The sequence below is a fragment of the Atractosteus spatula genome, chromosome 4 (assembly GCF_055471065.1).
Source record: "Atractosteus spatula isolate fAtrSpa1 chromosome 4, fAtrSpa1.hap1, whole genome shotgun sequence".
NCBI lineage: Eukaryota > Metazoa > Chordata > Actinopteri > Semionotiformes > Lepisosteidae > Atractosteus > Atractosteus spatula.
The window spans coordinates 52,388,469-52,407,814 of NC_142709.1; the positions used below are offsets into that span (position 1 = coordinate 52,388,469).

A 19,346-nucleotide genomic window follows, 5' to 3' on the forward strand; every position below is an offset into this window, starting at 1 on the left:
TTCAGCACAGAGAGAAGGCTCTGGTCTGCAGTGTGGAGCCTGGTCTGCAGCACAGAGAGAAGGCTCTGGTCTGCAGTGTGGAGCCTGGTCTGCAGCACAGAGAGAAGGCTCTGGTCCACAGTGCGGAGCCTGGTCTGCAGCACAGAGAGAAGGCTCTGGTCTGCAGTGTGGAGCCTGGTCTGCAGCACAGAGAGAAGGCTCTGGTCCGCAGTGTGGAGCCTGGTCTGCAGCACAGAGAGAAGGCTCTGGTCCACAGTGCGGAGCCTGGTCTGCAGCACAGAGAGAAGGCTCTGGTCCACAGTGTGGAGCCTGGTCTTTAGCACAGAGAGAAGGCTCTGGTCTGCAGTGTGGAGCCTGGTATTCAGCACAGAGAGAAGGCTCTGGTCCACAGTGTGGAGCCTGGTCTTCAGCACAGAGAGAAGGCTCTGGTCCACAGTGCGGAGCCTGGTCTGCAGCACAGAGAGAAGGCTCTGGTCCGCAGTGTGGAGCCTGGTCTGCAGCACAGAGAGAAGGCTCTGGTCCACAGTGCGGAGCCTGGTCTGCAGCACAGAAAGAAGGCTCTGGTCTGCAGTGTGGAGCCTGGTCTGCAGCGCAGATAGAAGGTTCTGTGGCAGTGGTGGTGGTGGGGCGTTAAATAACCCCATTTATTTAACTTTGTTGTTTAACTTTGCTGTTGTTTCGTGCTTCCTTAATGCCTTTGCAATGGAGCATACATGCAAATAAGGATTTCATTATACTTGAGCGTAAGACAAATAAACTGAACTGTATACCCTGGACCAGACGCTAGTCTTTCGCACGGTGCACACAAGCCAAACCGGGATCAAACCAAATCCAAACGCTCTGAAACCACACAACTAACCAGTACGGCATAGATCAGCTTGATGTTAAACTGGTTTCAAGATTTTTTCATTACAATGTATTTTGTTAGGCTTTTTATTACGTTCACTCAATGTATGAAATCCATGAGCCTACACAAATGGTGATTAAATTCTCATGCAGCACTGTCTCTGGGGTGTTTTGTACCGGCATATACGAGTATAAAAATTATCCACACCTTTGCTGCTTGTAAAGAACTCTACTACCCAGAATGCACTGGTGGATGTCACGTGTACAAGCGGCGGCAGAGGTCGCGTTCATAGCCCTTAGTGCGCATGCGTGACAGTGGTGTTGTTATCAGCGGCGGTAAGATGGCGGCGCTCGGGGATGCATCAACTCCGGGGCTGAATGGGTTAATACAACAATTTACAGCCATTACTGGTAAATATGATATATTTCAAAGGATTATATTATGTTTTATCAACGGAATCAATAAAAAACAACACGAGTGTGCAGCACGGTAAATATGTAAAAAAAGTAAAGGGGCAATAGAAAGTACTGCCCCCTTGACATGCAGTGAAAATAGACCTGCTTATCTTAAAAAGAGGAGAGAGATGAAAAATGGAAATTACTAGTGATTAAGTTAAAACACTTCATCACGCAAGATAACGAGTCAAAGTTGAGAGTCCAGGTCTCAGCACGCATGCCCATGATTTCGGTTGTATCGTTTTTGTGATTAAAGAATGCTCGCTGTGTGGGCACGGTAACACAATTTTTAATGTAGAGGCTCCTCCTAACTGTAATGGTGGTTCAACGTGCAAGCTCACGTCAGATCCCTTAAGTGTTGTTTTAAAACTTAAGAGATCTGGGTCCTTTTGCAACTGGTCTCTTAAATGTTTGGATATGCTGATCAGCTAAACATCTGCCGGACTTTGCATGTGAAGTGAACATCGGCGACAGTGATAAAGTTTAGTGGCATTAAGAGTTTGTTGATCAAGATGCTTTGTTATAACAACCTACAAAAAAAAAAAAAGAAGTCTGGTGGGCTGACCGTTAGCAATACTTCTTTCATTTCTCAGACGGAGAGTCTCCTCTCTGCTGCTGTCCTGCGCGCCAGTTTCTGTGCCTAGACTAGCACAGTGAAATGGATTCGCCCGCAACACCCTTAGAGCTTGTACAACTGCACGCACAGAAAAGCAACAAATGTTCCCCCGAGAAGGCGCAGTTGTTTTTTAAAGTCCTCGGCCGCCGTGCCATAAACCTGTCACGTGGAAAACAAAATAAGCAGAATTCTCGTAATGTGAGCAGAGTGAACTACAGTAGTGAAGGCTGCAGGCCCCCACTCTGGGCTCAGGTCTGATCTCATTTCCTTTCAGACTTCGCAAGGGAGCGTGAGATTTGGTTAACTGTTTAACTTTGGTCCTGTCGAAGGACTTTCTGTCTTGAGGTTGGTTTTGGAGCAGCAGCACTGCAGGTGATTTAGCCATATCTAATATCTATAGTAATAATTAAGGTATTTTCTAATAATATATAATAATAATAATAATTGCTTACACTTATATAGCACTTTTCTGGACACTCCACTCAAAGCGCTTTACAGGTAATGGGGATCCCCTCCACCACCACCAGTGTGCAGCCCCACCTGGGTGATGCGATGGCAGCCATAGTGCGCCAGAACGCTCACCACACACCAGCTATCAGTGGGGAGGAGAGCGAGTAGTGAAGCCAATTCAGAGATATGGGGATTATTAGGAGGCCATGATTGGTAAGGACCAATGGGAAATTTGGCCAGGACACCGGGGTTACACCCCTACTCTTTTCAAGAAACACCCTGGGATTTTTAATGACCACAGAAAGTCAGGACCTCGGTTTTACATCCCATCCGAAGGACGGCGCCTGTTTACAGTATAGTGTCCCCATCACTATACTGGGGCATTAGGACCCACATGGACCGCAGGGTGAGCGCCCCCTGCTGGCCCCACTAACACCTCTTCTAGCAGCATGCTTAGTTTTTCCCAGGAGGTCTCTCATCCAGGTACGGACCAGGCTCACACCTGCTGAGCTTCAGTGGGTTGCCGGTTGTGAGTTGCAGGGTGATATGGCTGCTGGCTTATATATATAGTTAGAAGAAACATTTAGCTGTGCCACTTGAGTGTTTCTGTAACAAATAAGTCATCCATATATTACTGTCGCTTTTGCTAAAAAAAATTGGTTTATGCACAGTTGTGAAAAGTCTGAGTTGGATATTATATGTGGCGTCCTCTGAATTCCTCTTTTTTTTTTCCCCCAACCTCCCCAGATTGCCAGAGCTGCCCTCTTTTTGCATGTGAGAGAGAGAGGTTGTGTGTGTGTGTGTGTGTCTGTTTTTTAACTGCTTTATCCAGTTCAAGGTTGCGGGGGAGCCAGGCCTATCCCTGCAAGCAGTGGGTACAAGGCAGGATATACTCTGGACAGGATGCCAGTCCATCACAGGGCACATAGGCACACACACCCTCACCAGAGGCAGTCTTCCCAAAAGCCAATTAACCTGCCAGTATGATTTGAGCTGTGGGAGGAAGCCAGAACACCCAGCAAAAGGCCAAGCGAACCCGAAGAGAACATCCAAACTCCACGCAGATAGCACCCCAGCTCAGGGCCCCAGCGCTGTGAGGTAGCAATGCTGACCACTGCACCACCATGCCACCCACCACTGCATTCATCACTAAAGTTGAGTTGTAGCTTGGTTGTTATTACGTTGCTTACAGTGCAGGTAAATAGTGCAAGATAGCACCCCATGAATTAAACCCAAGGCCCCAGCAATGCTTACCATTGCACCGCCATACTGTCCAGTTGTGCATGTGTCCTCCTGAAATGGGGTTTTGTCAGGCTCTTGTGCTGCTGTCATGCAGCCTGCAGAGACCTACTCAAGCCTTCTCTGTCACCGCGCTGCACAGGCGATTCTGTGCAGCCACTAGGGTCATAGCTGACTGACTAGGGTTCAACAGGCCATCCATCCATCCATTTTCTCGCCACTTCTTCCAGTTCAGGGTCGCAGAGGAGCCAGAGCCTATCCTAGGCAAGCAGCAGGCGCAAGGCAGGATACACCCTGGACAGGACGCCAGTCCATCAGAGGGCACACAAAGACACGCACACACCAGTGCCAGTTTGCTTAAAATCTAATTAAACTACCAATATGTTTTTTGACTATGGGAGGAAAATGGATCACCCAGCAATTGGCCAAGCGAACCCGAAGAGAACATCCAAACTCCACGCAGATAGCACCCCAGCTCTGGAATTGAAGCCAGGGCCCTAGCGCTGTGAGGCAGCAATGCTGACCACTGCACCACCATGCCACCCCCACACTGCATTCATCACTAAAGTTGAGTTATAGCTTGGTTGATATTACATGGCTCACACTGAAGGTAAATAGTGCTTAAATCCTGAGAAGCCCAGCAGTTATAGATAGTAAAATGATTGTAAGAAAAGAGGTATTGTGAAAGAAGTATACGTTTTTTTAAAGCAACAAGTAATAGGTTTATTCCATGCTGAAAAGAGAAGAAAGAAAACAGGTGTGAAGAACCTAGAGAAGGCTCCACGGCCAAAATGTTGTGTTTTCTTTCTTCTCTTTTCAGCATGGAATAAACCTATTACTTGTTCCTTTGCAGCCTACGCATGCTGACGCAGCTCCCCACCTGAACTGCTACATTTCTTTAGACCTTTTCTGTTATTGCTTCAGGTAGACATTAGTCTTTGTTCACCATTATGCTCAGTGAAGTTCCAGGAATGGCCCGATCCCCTCTCTGTCGAATGTTTAAAACCTGTGTGTCTTGTCTTGTGTGGAAATGAATAAGGGGACAGTGTAGTGGTGTTCAGATCGCTAAGCAGGCAGCACATGTTTTCCCAGGTGCTACCGAGAGTGTTGGGAAGCACATGCTGGAGGCCTGTAACAATAACCTGGAGATGGCAGTGACCATGTTCCTGGATGGAGGGGGGATCGCGGAGGAGCCCAGCACCAGTTCCAGTGCCGCAGTGGCATCCAGCAGCAGAGCCCCCCCTGCAGAGTGAGTACATGTGATGCCCTTAAAAAGGGGGGGGTGGACGGTGTATGCCAAGGGCTGTCACGCCAGCAGAGGGAGCCACTCCCTTCCTCAGAATGCTGGCCTGCGGGCTCTGCTGGTTTGTTTTTGTTCCTGCTAATCCCCGAACTGAACTCATTTGCTTCACCAGACCAGTTGGACATCCTGTGTTTAGGTCAGTTGTAGGTAACAGAAATTGACTGATGAAACGTGTGGGTCCTGAGAGTCCCATTTCTGCAAAGCTTGCTGAAAAAACTATGCAGCACAGCTACCACTGCGTCCCCTGGTTACTGGAATTAGTGGTGCAGTAATTCACAGTGCTAAAGACGCCGAGGAGATGATTCACTTGACAGAAATGGAAAAAAACACTGGTCCAAAGATTTTATGGCAGCTGAAGACAGGGAATAGATTAGGGAAACATAATTATCCTGTTGCGTCTACTGTACTTCTGTTTTTTGCTGACAGATTGTGCATGTTAATGCAGTGCATCCATCACAACCTACCAAGCTGCTGGTAGGCAAATGCCGGAGCCTTTTGCAGCTCTGGACCAAATGAAATCACTCTCTTTTGTCCTATACAGTACTTGTACATGTGATTTTACAGATATTGTATGGTAGCTCTTGAGGAATTAATGTCTGTACAGATACTGCGGTTTGAGCTTTGTTTGTAAGCGCATGCCAGAGAGGAGATTACAAAGTGCTTTTATACAAGATGAGGGTACACACCCTTATAAGGAATGCCGACATCTTCTACCTAAGTACTGTCTCCACACCAAACCCATACGTGTCACCCTGCAAAACACACAGCACTGTGAAAATAATGTCAGTTGCAACAGTGTGCCGTGTATGAAGTGCCGTGTGGGGAAAAAAATATATTTTTGATTAATTTGGCAGATTCTGTGTGATCATGAAGGTTGTGCATGTGATATGTAGTTCCTTCGGACAGCAGCAACAAAATATCAAAATTAACAGCAGTGTAAACTGGAGATAATCTGAGATCATTTTGTCATCTTTGTAGGGATGAAGTGCGGGCACCAATTCCTCAAAAGCAGGAAATTTTGGTGGAACCTGAGCCACTGTTTGGAGGTAGGTAACAATTTGAGTATTAGGAACAAGTAATAGGTTTATTCCATGCTGAAAAGAGAAGAAAGAAAATGCAACGTTTCGGCCATGGAGCCTTCTTCAGGTGTGAGCAGATTAGTATTTGAGTATTGTGCATGGTTGTATTCTAATATCATACCTTCTTTGCAGACAGTGGGCTTTCTTCCTTCAGAGGGATGGGCAATAGCATTTTCCTATTGCTCTGTCTGCAGAAAAAATATAACTAATCTAATTTTCTGAAGGAAATGTGCTCTGAAAGGAGCTGCCAGTTTCATATACAGGACAAATAGATACTGGCACTTCCAGAAACACTAGGAAATATTTTATTCATTCTGTGTAGGAGAACACCAACGTGATGTTATCACTGTAACACAAAACTAGTGTTTTAAGTATGGTGGTAATACTGAGGTGGTGTTCACAATGTGGATGATATCCGTTAATTCGTATTGCAAGGCTTCGTGGCAGGAGACTTGTGATGTAGTGTTAGTCGTTTAGTATTAACGTTTTAAAATAACAGGGTTTTGTTCTCAGACAGATAATCTTCTCTTTTTCTATTTTATTTTCCTAAATGTCATATTTTTACTATTTTAAAAACCATTGCAGAGTTAGGACTCTTCCTTTCTTCATTGACATGATGGGATCTGATTGGATTATTTAATGATTCATTCGAATTTTGTGTTATTTCCCTTAGTTCCTAAAAGACGAAGACCTACGAGATCCATATTTGATGGCTTTCGGGATTTTCAGACGGAAACAAGTAAGGGGTTCGTTTTCTTCTGAAAAAGTTGAAAAACATCATCACTGAGCAGGAGCACTTGAGGGCTCCTAGCACAGTCACACCACTCATATCAGGAAGCAGATTAGTCGCCCAAAAGCACTTAATCGAAGGGCATCCCTGTGACATGTGTGGTTAGGTACCGGGTACACCCTGAGTGTGGCTGTAACAGAGGGGGTCAGATCCCTTGACAGTTCCTTCTGCAAGACTGAAATGGATATCCAGAATTTTTGAAAAAAGAGAAATTGTTGTCCTAGACTGCAGGAAGAAGTTGATGGGAAATGGATTATTGGTGATGTGAATTGTGTTATCCATAATCCAGAAGCATTTGCCACCTTGTAGCCTGATTTCTTAAGATCTTGGAAGCTAAGCAGGTTTCTTTCTTACTTTCATGTATTTCATTAACTTTAATTTCCTTAAACGTGAGCTCAGGAACGATGCTGGGCAAACACCATTGTAAATGATGGAAAAAAATGTAGAAGCTAGCTTACAATTTAGGAGAAGAAAAGGAATAAACAATGATACACAATCTGAAAACAGTGATATAAATTGTTGTTCTGTCAAATGTGTGAGAATAAGCACAAAACTTTTATTTGGCACGAGCCTTGTTCTGTGGCCCCCCTGCAATGTGAAAATAAAATTAGTTGCTCCTAAGGGTCTGTTTGGCTTAGTGTCCATTTGTCCTGCACAAGTGCTCAAAGAAAGAAAAAATTAAAAACAACCCATGTTTTTTATATTCTGAGTGGAGAAATGGAGTGCCATTGTGGATTGAATAGCGATCACTGTGTTCTTAGCACCACAGAGCCCCCAGAATATGCGGAACGAAAAACCTGATGCACTTTGTATATACATACTGCCCATCGTGGTTTTAAAATCTAATAAATACATGATTGATTTCTTGGCTTACTGTGCACTGACGACCAGTGTCTTAGGTTGCGTGTGTACGGAAAGGGCTCTGCAGATTTCACTTCAGCTGTGGCACGGTGTGGTTCATTCAGCTCTTTTTTCTCCTAGTCCGGCAGGAGCAGGAGCTACGGAACGGCAGTGCTGTTGACAAGAAGCTGAGCACGTTGGCAGACCTCTTCAGACCTCCAATAGACCTCATGCACAAAGGCAGTTTTGAAACGGTAAACCGGACTGAATGGGGATGATGCATTCAAACTTATTGGCCTCGCCTTTGGGTGTGCACCCTTTTTCTGAAGTTTTGTACAGGAGTTCCAAAAAAAGCAATTTTACTTTTGTAGTTGAATTTTTTTTTTCCTACTGTCAGGATTTATACTTTAAATGTCCTGACTATAAGAGCAAACCATTTGATACCAGCATGTTTAGGGATGCAAGAATTCAGAGTGCAGTTCAGCGTAGTTTGGAATAATTTTATTGCAAAATGACTTCTGGAGAATCGAACAGAAAGACACCTACATTCTCGCAGTTCTAAAGTTTCCTATAAGAAAGAAAGGTTAGCAACAGCAGGAGGCCATACCTTAGACATGGCCATGAACTGCCTCCTGTGCAGTCAGAATTAGGAAACTGACATGCTTGGTATGAATATATTTCAACCTTACCAGAATACGCAGATTTTACAAAATTTAAAGTTAAGATGTAAAACATTCCTTGAGGGGGGTCTGTCGTTTAAAAATGAAGGACTTGGGTCTAATTGAATGCAAAACACGTTTGAGGAGAATGCTATATTTTCTTTTAGGTATCACTGGTTATTTTCTTTAGTCTTTTCCACACCTTGCTATTCAGCTCACTCTCTCTGCACACTCTTCCTCATGTTCCAGCTGTTTCAGTTCACTCTCTGCATACTCTTCCTCACGTTCCTGTAACACATTTCACCATTTTCTGCTATCGGTCAGCTCCACCTGTTCCCCTTTCTGTTGTTAAGACTACAAATGCCATGATCTCTCGAAAAGTTCCTCAACATAGGCATTGCTTTGCAATCAATTTGTGTACAGTCTTAGTTTTCTGTTGGTCAAGAAATCTGTGCATGTGCATTATGCTATACAGGGAATCCTAGTCTCAGTCAGTTAGCGACATTTTCCAGGCTCAAACCGACAATGTCTGGATAATATATCTGGGATGTGCTCCATTTCCAGTTGAAACATTCGGGACATGAGCCTTTTTAACAGTGCTACTGTATCTAGTTGAACAGTTTTGTGGCTTTTTTCATCACTTCTACGTCTTTTATTTTGAGCAAGGCAAAAGAATGTGGACAGCTGGAAAACAAGTGGCTTATGATAAACATCCAGAACGTGCAGGACTTCGCATGCCAGTGTCTAAACAGGGATGTATGGAGCAATGAAGCTGTCAAAACCATCATCCGTGAGCACTTCATCTTCTGGCAGGTATAGCACGTAGTACACACAGAACAGTGTTCGCACAAGAGCACCTCCACACACATGCATGTGTTCTCGCGCATCGGAATATTTTATTTACTGTGTTGTACGCTTAACAGCTCGTTTTCGGCACTCACTAGGGCTCTACTGGAACATTTGACAATCTGCGTGTTGCATCTGGTAGGTTGTGTGCTTTATAGATTGTAGGTGCTAACGTGCTGAACTAAAAGATAAAGCTTAATCTGGTGGGTCTGGTAGCGTGGTCAGTGATGCTGAGGTGGAAGGCACCGTGGATGACCCTGGGTGCTCATGTATGTGCTCTGTCATTGACAAACACTCATGTGTCTGTCTGGTGTCTGTCATGGCAGTGGTGTACCTGTCCAACTCTGACGAACTGTTTCTTTGTATTCTTGCAGGTATATCATGACAGTGAGGAGGGACAGAGATATATTCAGTTCTACAAGCTAAATGAATTCCCATACATCTCTATTTTGGACCCCAGAACAGGTGCAACTTTGCAACTCTTATATTCTCACTCATGAATTATTACATTTTGTAATACTGTACTCTAGGTATGTATCCTGTCCCGTAAGTTTTAAGTCTTCTAGACTGTTTTATCAGCTCTCCAGTCAAAAGAGAGATTCATAAACTTGCTTGTGCAGAAACCTTACAATCTGTGTGTGATCTTCCTGACCTTGCTCCCTTACAACTCCTTAGGTCAGAAGCTGGTGGAATGGCACCAGCTGGATGTGACCTCCTTCCTGGAGCAAGTGACTAGCTTCCTGTCAGAGCATGGCCAGCTCGATGGCCTTTCCAGCCAGCCGCCCAAGAAACGTGTGCGCTCTGTAAGTGTTTTTACCCCTTGCAGCTCTCTGGCTCTTCGTCGTGTTGAATGTTACCTCCTAGTGTGTGGTCCATGTGTGTTTTGTTACTATGTTCCACACTTCCTGACCTTGATTGTTCTCCCTCCCCCATTGGTCCGTCATTACATCATTGTTTCTGTGTGACATCATCATCAATCAGCTTCTCGGCCAATCAGAGTGCAGCTTATTTAGTATATTAGTTGGAGGTTTTCTGAATGAAGGGGCCTTTCGTTTGACTTCGGTCCCGCTCGGCTCAACTTCGGTTTCACTTCGCTTTTGGTTTTTGCTTTGGCTTTGCTTCATTCGTGTGTGTTTTTGTATAGCTTCAGTTTTTGTTGGCTTGTGTTTGCCTCTTACTTTCGTTTGTTTGTGTGTTTATCCTTATTTAGCCATTACCTTGCCCTAACGTATTATATTGACCTCTGTGTTCTTTTGTACCCGGTTCCTGTTGTCTGCTCTCATTTTCCCTTATTTGTATTCCTAGTTCACTTGTGTATTTGTGTGAACTTTTGTGTATGGGGTTAGTTTAGGTTGTTGGGTACATTCTGCACACGTAGTTGATCTCTGTGTTAGTAACACTAGTTAGTACGGGTGAGTGCCGTTTTGTCTTGTATGGTTTTGGGTAGTCAGTGAAGGTTAGCTAGGGTGTTTGAAGATGCCGAAGACCGAGTGTTTCGGGTTTTCTTTTGTAGTTAGGTCAGCTTTCCCCCACTTTCTTAGCCAGCTCCCATTTTGTTTGTTATTTTCTGTTCTTTGGCACCACTCTAGTTCCCTTACCCTGTGTGTTATTGTGTCCTATTACATACCAGTCATTTAATCTCCTTAAAATCATCACTTTTGCACCAACAATTGTTATCACGCTTCCTAAGTCCCTCACCAGAACCCACCTCCATCCAAAAACTATCCTAAATGTTACACCCCTTTACCGCTAGACACTAGGGGTCATAACATTGACTCTACTCTAAATCTCTCTGTCTCTTGGACTGCTTGTCTTGAAAACTGACTGTGACCAAGATTGTGTTGACACCAGTGCACATTTGCACATTTGTTGTTAGCTGTCCGGATCTCTTTTGTCTAGTTATCTTTTTTTACAATCCCAGTCAAAGTTTTGACAGTGCAAAAAACATGCTTTCAGTTTCACTTTACGTTGGCAATATCGATCAGCTGTTTGTTCAGTCTAAACCGCATCCTAGAAATTAAGTTTGCTGCTGTGAATATGAAATTTGCCTTTTAATGTGGACTTCTGTACTTAAAAAACTGAATAATGATAATTATTCCACAAAGCCAAACTAGAGCTGTACATGTCATGTTAAGAGTTTGAGCCCCCTTTTACTTTCTCACAGTGGGCTTGAAGTTGGTTAAATCCTTGGTCGGTTGTGCATGTTTACGTAAAAAAGTTGTTTAACTTTAATTTGAAACTACCAGCTAGAATGTTGGTTTGGGAACCAATATCTTTGTAACAGCCTTCTTGGAGATCAGCAGGCCACACATCAATTCCAACCATATGCTGATTTTAATCCCGTGCTTTGTTGTATAAATACTTGGGCTTTGTGTTGTTGCTGCTCTGGAAAAAGGCTGGACTGTAAAGGTGGGAATGGTTCTGCAAGTCACTTTTCTTTTCATTTTCCATCTGCAATGGGAAACCTTTTGGATGCTGAATTTATGTAAGAGTGTCCTTAAGTCAAGGCAAGCGCCGGTTCGGAGTGGTATAGTATTTGTCGAGCTGTATGTCTCTTATGTGTGATTCTCTCTCTGTCTCTTGCCCAGGAAAGCCTGATCGACGCCAGCGAGGACAGCCAGCTGGAAGCGGCCATTCGGGCTTCTCTTCGAGAGACTCACTACGAGTCCTGCCAGCCCCGGGCCGACTCGCGTTCCGAGGACGAGTCGGAGGCCGAGCCCTTCTCCGACAGCGAGGGACTCATCTCCGTGGACGGCTCTGACGAAGAGGAGGGCGGGACAGGGGGAACTGCGGACCAACCCGTGCACCAGAGCCACCCCCGCTCCCCTCCGCAGTCCCAGCAGCCTTGTCCCAGTCCCCCCAGGGTCAGGAAGTCCCCCCACAAGGAGTCCAGCCACCGAAAGGAGGAGAGCAAAAAGAACCACCTGGAACCCCCGGCCAAGTCAGAACCAGCTGCAGGAGAACCTGACATAGGGACGAACCACCGGACCGAGTCACTGCAGAGCTCGGGTTCGAGAGGAGCGGAAATGCACACGGGGGAGACCAGCTGCCCAGAGGTGCTGAATGATAATGGTAAGGCAATTGGGTCTTCTCTCCATCTTGACAGCAGGGACAGCATGGGGATGTAGCTGCAGTTTTTCTAAAAAAATAAAGGCCGGACCTGTGTTGTTTTTACCAGTTTTGTACAATAATGTCAAATAATATGTTCAGCTCAAAGGAGTTTTACAGTGCCCTACAAAAAGTGAAAAACAGGTCAAGAAAAACCCTGAGTATCAGAGACAGGGGTGTCAAACATATTTGCTATACCCAGACATATTTTGACTTACATGTACTTTAAGCTGGCCTTGCATACCTGAAAATGTCAGTTGGGCACAACCACTACATAGTGTTATTTATTTGTAGTGTTTGGTGATTTGGTATCAACAAAAGTCCTTCCTTTTATTTTTTTATTTTAAAGGCCATTAGCAGTCATTGTGTCTTCACTACCTCCTCATTAACCTCTAAGTATGGGGTGTTTTTTAGCATGATTAACTGATTTATTGTGCACTACATAAATATCTTCTGTTGAAAGAAAGATTGTCGGGATATCATGTGCAATAACTGGCAAAAATAAATGAGCAGCTATACCATGGCTTCCTGTTCTAAAGCTCAAATTGTACAAAGTATTTGAATACAGCAAAGGTGCTCCCCTTTTGATAACATTTTAAAATTGATAAAGAAGGTTGAGAAAAACGTAAATAGTGATGGTGACTGCTGTCTTTGCCCCCTCTGGTCATTTTGGCAGAAGTCCTTCCATGTCTTACTGTTAAAAGATGATACACCTCTGAGGGAAAAGGAAATACGTTATTTTTCCAGATTGGTCTTACTCTATTGTGTCATTTGCATCATTTAACTAATCGGTTTTAATACCCATCTAAAGGTTAAAGGTTTGCCCACAAAACAGAGTTATATCCTTATCCAAGCATTTGTGTTTTAATGTAAATAAAAATATTCCATTTGAATGACAATCACTTTTTGTCTCTTCCAGGGCCAAAGGCAAGGTTGATGCTGCGTTATCCAGATGGACAGAGAGAACAGATATCACTGCCTACTCAAGCCACACTTATGGTAAATGCCCATGTAGAAGAAGCAGAATTCTACTTATTCTTGTTGATATAGTAGAAGATCTAGTCAAGATACCTGCCCTGGGTTACAGACAGTCATTAGTTCACATAAGCTTGAGAAAAGGTTGAGAAAAGCGTCAAGTTTTGACGCTTGATTATTTGATCCTTGATTCGGTTAAAGAACTGGTTTTAGGAAAGAATTTTAGATGTAGTTAAGTGCTTTGTGAGGGCTGGTATTTGTCTGCCTCTGAGTCCTGTGGAAAGTCTTTTCATTTGGTTTTATGTAGCTGTATTACAAATGCAGATCAAAATGACTGAAACAACAGAAATAAAACAAAGTCTAATTAATGGTTAATATAATATATACCTGTGATATATGAGATTATTCATCTTTTACATTTTTCATAAACAGCTACAACATAAACATAATTTAGTATCTTTAATTTTTCATTGCAGCAGTAAGAGAAGGTAAATACTGTATACCCCCAATAAAATAAATTACAAATATACAGCAGAAAACAGATCAGCGTGAAGGATTTATGTAAAAAAACACAAAAATGGCTTGTTCCATTTTTGTGAACTAATTTTGCATTGTCCTGGAATGTCATTTAGACAACTACTTCAAGAAGGGCGATCGTGTTGCCCACTTCAGTGCAGGCATTGATACTGAAAGTGAAAAATCAAACTGAAGTCAGCAGTGCCACAGAATGTGCTGGGGCACCGCCCCCCGATGTCATTCCGCAGTGTTGCAGAGCCGCTGTCAGAGAATGCTCTCCTCGGAGGTCAAGCCACGGTGCCAGAGTGACTCAAAGACATTGCAGTTTCCGTTTCCTTGAAGTGGTGACAGAATATGCAGTTGAGGTCGTGTAACAGGGATGGTGGAAATTTCACAAAGTCACTTTATTTACCTCTGTGTGAGCAAAAACGACTTTTTATAAGTTCTTGGTGCCCGTTGATGATTGCCAAAGAATGTTTCCTTCTCCTGGTGACCCGTTTTTTTTTTCGTCTGTTGACTCTGTTTAACATCTGTCTTCGCAGGCGCTCGTGAGGCACGTACAGTCCAAGGGGTATCCAAACGAACGCTTTGAGCTTGTAACCAATTTTCCCAGACGGAAACTCTCTCACTTGGACTATGACATCACTCTGCAGGACGCAGGCCTTTGCCCCCAAGAAACTGTGTTTGTGCAGGAAAGGAATTAACAATGGACCTGTTTGAACCAGTGCAACTGCCCTCCCTGCCCGACTCTTCTGCCCAAATGTTCTGAAAGGCCACAGGATCCAGGGGGAGCATGGAGGAAGCACTTGTGTGCAGGAAGACGTTCCACTGCCCACAGCAGCCCAACATTTCTCCTCCTTCCACACGCAGCTTTGTCGTTCTGGAAGAACAATAAAGAGAGCCCAAGGTTTGCAGCCCTGTTGCTAACTTGCATTCTTGTCAGTGTGCAAGCATACGTTTTCAGTTTTCTTTCCCCCAATATTTGCCCCCTCCCCACAGTGCTTTGAATTTCCGAGATTGACCAGCTAAATGTGTTGTTCTGCGCAACAGAAATGTGCACAGTGCAAATTTTGACTAGGCTGCTTAGAGGAAGTTTGGGGGTAAGCATTTTTTTTTCTTTTTGAACCCGTGTTTCCAAAAATAAGCCTGGCAAGTAGAACTGTCAAATCAAAGGGAATTTTTATTACTGTATTAACTACCTATCGGAAATCTGTAGAATGAACTGTCGTTTATCTTGGTTGTATTGTATACTGTGCAGTATTACTTTGCATACAGAACCATTTACTTGTAACTTGTCCCATTGGAAATCATGGTAGTCCTATTATATTTAAAGTGTCAAAGAGATCTGATGAATAGGAGAATCAAGTAAAAAGGTTGGTGCCTGCAATAGTCACTTGTTTTGATTGCATTGGAATTAATCAGCCTTGACTCTATGATAAATCCATAGCTTATTGCTATCAAGCAGAAACATCAGCTTGAATTTGACACAGAAAGTGTTGAAATATGACTGAAAAAAAATTGTGTTCAGACCAAAATCAAAAGAAAAGCAACTTTTTTGTTGTTGCACTTGTGCATATATCAGGAGTGCAGTTGTGTTTCTTAGTGACACGCATAACCCTGCTGATGAAATCTGTGGCAGCCTATCTGCTGGTCCTCAATGTCCAGTTCCCTTAGTCAGTCTGTGTTGTCCTAGAATAGATTGTTTTCTGGAACACTTGTGGCAGTTTTAGAAATCACTGCTGTCTCTTCTGTAAGAGTAATGTTTATATCTCAACCTCAGAGTACTTTTTAAATCAGCCAAGACAGCAAAAGGAAGTCATAACATGAATAATTGGGTTGCCTGAATGAGCTGCGATTATTTTTGCTTGTTGAGGAAAGATTTTTTCAATTTGGTTATTTTTTTGTACTCTACCCAAGGATTATAACTCTAGCACTAGATTATGCAAAGATACACAACACACTCCCTTCCAGTTGCTTACAGTAAGTACTGCCATGATACAATACAGACACATTTAAATGAAATGGTCTGCTGTCTACCAACATCTCACAAAGCTGGTAAGGAGTTAAAATAAACTCACAGTCCTGGTCTTTTCAAGCACCTTTTAAGAGCTTGGATTGACACAGCATTTTAATAGAGGGTGGGTCATGGAAATGTCTTGGAAATCTGTAATACAGCACAGCTCATGATTTCAAAACAATAAAAACAGCGCATTAAAAATTGGAATTAATTGATTTTCCGAGTCCTATACAACCTTGTCTAGGACTAAATAACCCCGAACTGTCATTGTTACAAGCCTTTTTTAATAAAAACATGTTCTTTCTTGACATTACTTCAAAATGAAAGAAATGTCTCTTTTTTTTTTCTTTTTTTTTTAGTTGTCATGTCGTATGTTTGAGATGAACAAGGACGGCTGCAGTCTATGTAAAATACACATTTCACTTGTAATGTTTTGCCAGAGACCCCTATGCTCCATATACAATCTCGGGTGTCAGTGGTAAAGCTTTGTGGTTCACCAATCCTTAAGTTTGCTGCTGGGGATGAGGTATGAGCTCCTGTGTATAACACACTCTTGGTCACCAGATCTTTCCCACTTCCCCTTCAGTGTTGGACAGGAAGAATGATTCCTTATAAGGTCAGCCTTGGAGTCCAGCCACCCTGTTCCTGTCAGTCACAGTTGAGTCAGTGCAACAGTTCGCTCACTTGCCACACTCTCCACCTCAAACTCCTCCATTTCCAGTCCCGGGTGTGCTTGGTAAAATGCGAACACCTCGTCATTTTCCATACCAGTGAGGAGGCCCTAGCGAGCTGTAGCATCCTTTTCCGTCTCTTGAGCAGAACCGTAATCGGCACTTCATCAGATTTGAAGTTTAGGATTTTTGAGAGGTCTAAAAAAGGGGGCGTTAGGATTGTAGGCTAATAAGTCATTTTTGTTGCATGTAGCACAAGTCCTGGTTGTGATTGAGACAGTTTACTGCTTTGTTGACAAGTTAACCTTTTTCTGTGTTCTGTCTTTCCTCAAGGTGCTAATTAGTGAATACAATGCTGCAAATACTTTGGAGGCTGAAGTGCCACATTACCAGCCTGCACCAGCCACAGCTCCTGGTACTCTACACTTAGCTCTGTATCACACAGACTGGTACAGTGAGACTACGTATAGCAATAAGGGCATATTTTACTGCTATAGCACTGCATGAACTGTATACCAAACCAGCAACAGCACTTAAAAGCCTTTTATGACAGGCATAGGCATAGCACGGTGCTTGCACATTTGACTTTGGATTTACCTGCTCCGTGCCTCCAAAGCCAATGGCATGTTCCGTGTCCTGTAGGGGTGCTCACCTGTATGAATACACACGAGGTATACCTGAGCTGCCGCACAATATAAAATGGAAGTACCTTTTTTTCATATCGAGCCAGTTTGCACTTATGTAACGGAAAACTGCCACTGCACATCACTGTGTCCACACCTGATGACTCCATTGTCCCGTGGTGAGTTGCTGTGTGGCCTGTTACTTGAGGGCTGGGATGCAGAGGTTAACAAAAAACGTTAATGTTTTAAGTTTCCAGTAAGGCTCCTTCAGCCTTCAGCATGATGTTCATGACATCATGACACCAGTAAGGGCAAGGATGTAAGAACAAATATAACAATATATTCTTTATATTATTTGTAATAATATGTGCTCTCTTGTGTATGCGTATATAGACGTAAAACACATACACTGAAATGCACTATTCTTTGTGTGAGTGAGTGCAGAGACTAGAGACAAGCAACGTGACACCCAGGACTGAAAAAACAGTAGTGGATCCTTGAACAGTGAAGAGCACTGGTGAAATAAGCATGTGGTTCTTAGCATAGACAGAAGGCAGCAACAAGCCTACACACTGTGTTTGTGAGATCAGCAGTTGTAGACCGTAGCTTCAGTGCAGAAATTTCTTTCTAATAACGGGAGAGTAGGTGAAGTATATTTTTGGAATATCAAGTGATAATTTCTTTGCCATTCTACATAAATCTCCTTGCAAAATGTATGTAGTGTGGTTTTCAGTTTGACTCCAGTTGGTAATAATGAAATCACCAACAGAACCATACATATGGGGGCCTAAAGATTTTACTTGCATTTTTTTTATTTGGGGATTAGTTGCTTTTGAGATTACAGGGTATAAATAATCCTGGAATTGCATTCATGTTAAACATGTACCAGTGCTTTTTCTTTTTTGTATAAATATTTTGAACTGTAATTATTGGCAGAACAAGTGAAGACTCTGGTAAATGATTAACGTAACTTGTGTGGTTATTTTCGTACAGAAGGGAATAATACATTCTGTTGACAGTGTTCTTGCAATGTCATAATGTAATAGGAAGGTTATTTTAGAATCAAGGCGGCTGTTTATGCCCTGTAATTTTTTTTATCCTTCTCCTTTTAATTTTTCCCTAGCTGAATTAAGCCGAATTCTTACCTGTTACGGTGTTCTACCAAGGAAGAAAGCGGTGCTTACTGAAATGTCCTCTGGCAATTTCTGCCGGCTGCTTGTAGTAATGGCTTTTTCTGTACATAGCAAGACGATAGGGTTTTGAAGAGACCTGCCTGTGTGTTTGCGCGCATATGTGTGCATCTAGGGACCAAACGTAAATGGGCGTTCTCATCTGTACAACAGTTTTTATACAACTTGTCTTAATATTGTAATACTTTACCTGAAAAAATAAAAATAAAAGTGCTTTTCCAGCGCCTGTGTTTCATTCCATGTCTAGGGTATTGTGTAGTTGGTAATCGGCTTTATATGGAACACAGTGGTTGACACTGTTCTGTGTTGCAGGGACCGGGGAGATTAAAAAAGCCATCTTACTGACTTTGTGCACCTCTTTAATCCTCCAAACCAGGCAGTCACTCGAGGACGGAGGCTAAAAAAAGAGTTTGAAAGATACAGCAACATCGACTTCAACTCCTGGGAGTTGAAGAACCAGCTGGAGGAAGAATATTTTGGATCAAAGAAGTAAAGAAGGTTGACGAGAGCTCACGGTGTCCAGAATACACGGTACACAGCCCGATATTTGATATCAACCTGATACGTTTTGGGTTCAGGAAAGACAATCACAGCATTGTGCTGAGGCGCTGGGTTCAACTCCCTGAGGTGCTATCTGGGTGGAGTTTGTAGGGTCTCCCTACGTTTGCATGGGTTTCCTCCGGGTGCTCCAGTTCCCTCCCTCCATCCAAAGACATGCTGATAGGTATATTGCCTACTGGGAAAATCAGCCCCAATATGAGTGTGTGTGTTTGTGTCTGTTGTGTGATGGACTGGCATCCCATCCAGAGCCTATCCACTGTGCCCACTTCATCCTGGGATAGCCTCCAGGCCACCGTGACCCAGTTAAGTGGTTATCGAAAGTGATGATGTTTGACATTCAGTAAAGTAAATGGCAACAAGATGCCTGTCACATCTTTACAATCGCTTAGCAAGACCGTGACATTTGAGTGCATGGCGGTCAGAATTACTTGGCTCACTCACCTTCCTGTACGTCTGTGGTGGGCAGCAGGGTCAAATGTTTCCATTCAAACAAAACCAACATTTCTTCATTAAACCAACTATTTGCTTAAATGCTTATGTCACGTGGATCATTGCTTCCAG

The 19,346-nt window shown here is 43.3% G+C and overlaps 1 protein-coding gene across 1 annotated transcript; it reads left to right on the forward strand.

Annotated features, from left to right (window-relative positions):
* The first annotated feature begins 1,151 nt into the window (after nucleotides 1–1,151).
* ubxn7 (UBX domain protein 7) lies at nucleotides 1,152–16,053 on the forward strand. Its single transcript, XM_088914459.1, has 11 exons — nucleotides 1,152–1,257; nucleotides 4,700–4,856; nucleotides 5,889–5,956; nucleotides 6,663–6,728; nucleotides 7,761–7,873; nucleotides 8,945–9,091; nucleotides 9,499–9,589; nucleotides 9,800–9,927; nucleotides 11,713–12,196; nucleotides 13,152–13,231; nucleotides 14,266–16,053. The coding sequence occupies exons 1-11, from the start codon at nucleotides 1,152–1,154 to the stop codon at nucleotides 14,425–14,427; spliced, it is 1,602 nt and encodes a 533-aa protein (XP_088770585.1). The 3' UTR covers nucleotides 14,428–16,053.
* The last annotated feature ends 3,293 nt before the right edge of the window (nucleotides 16,054–19,346 follow it).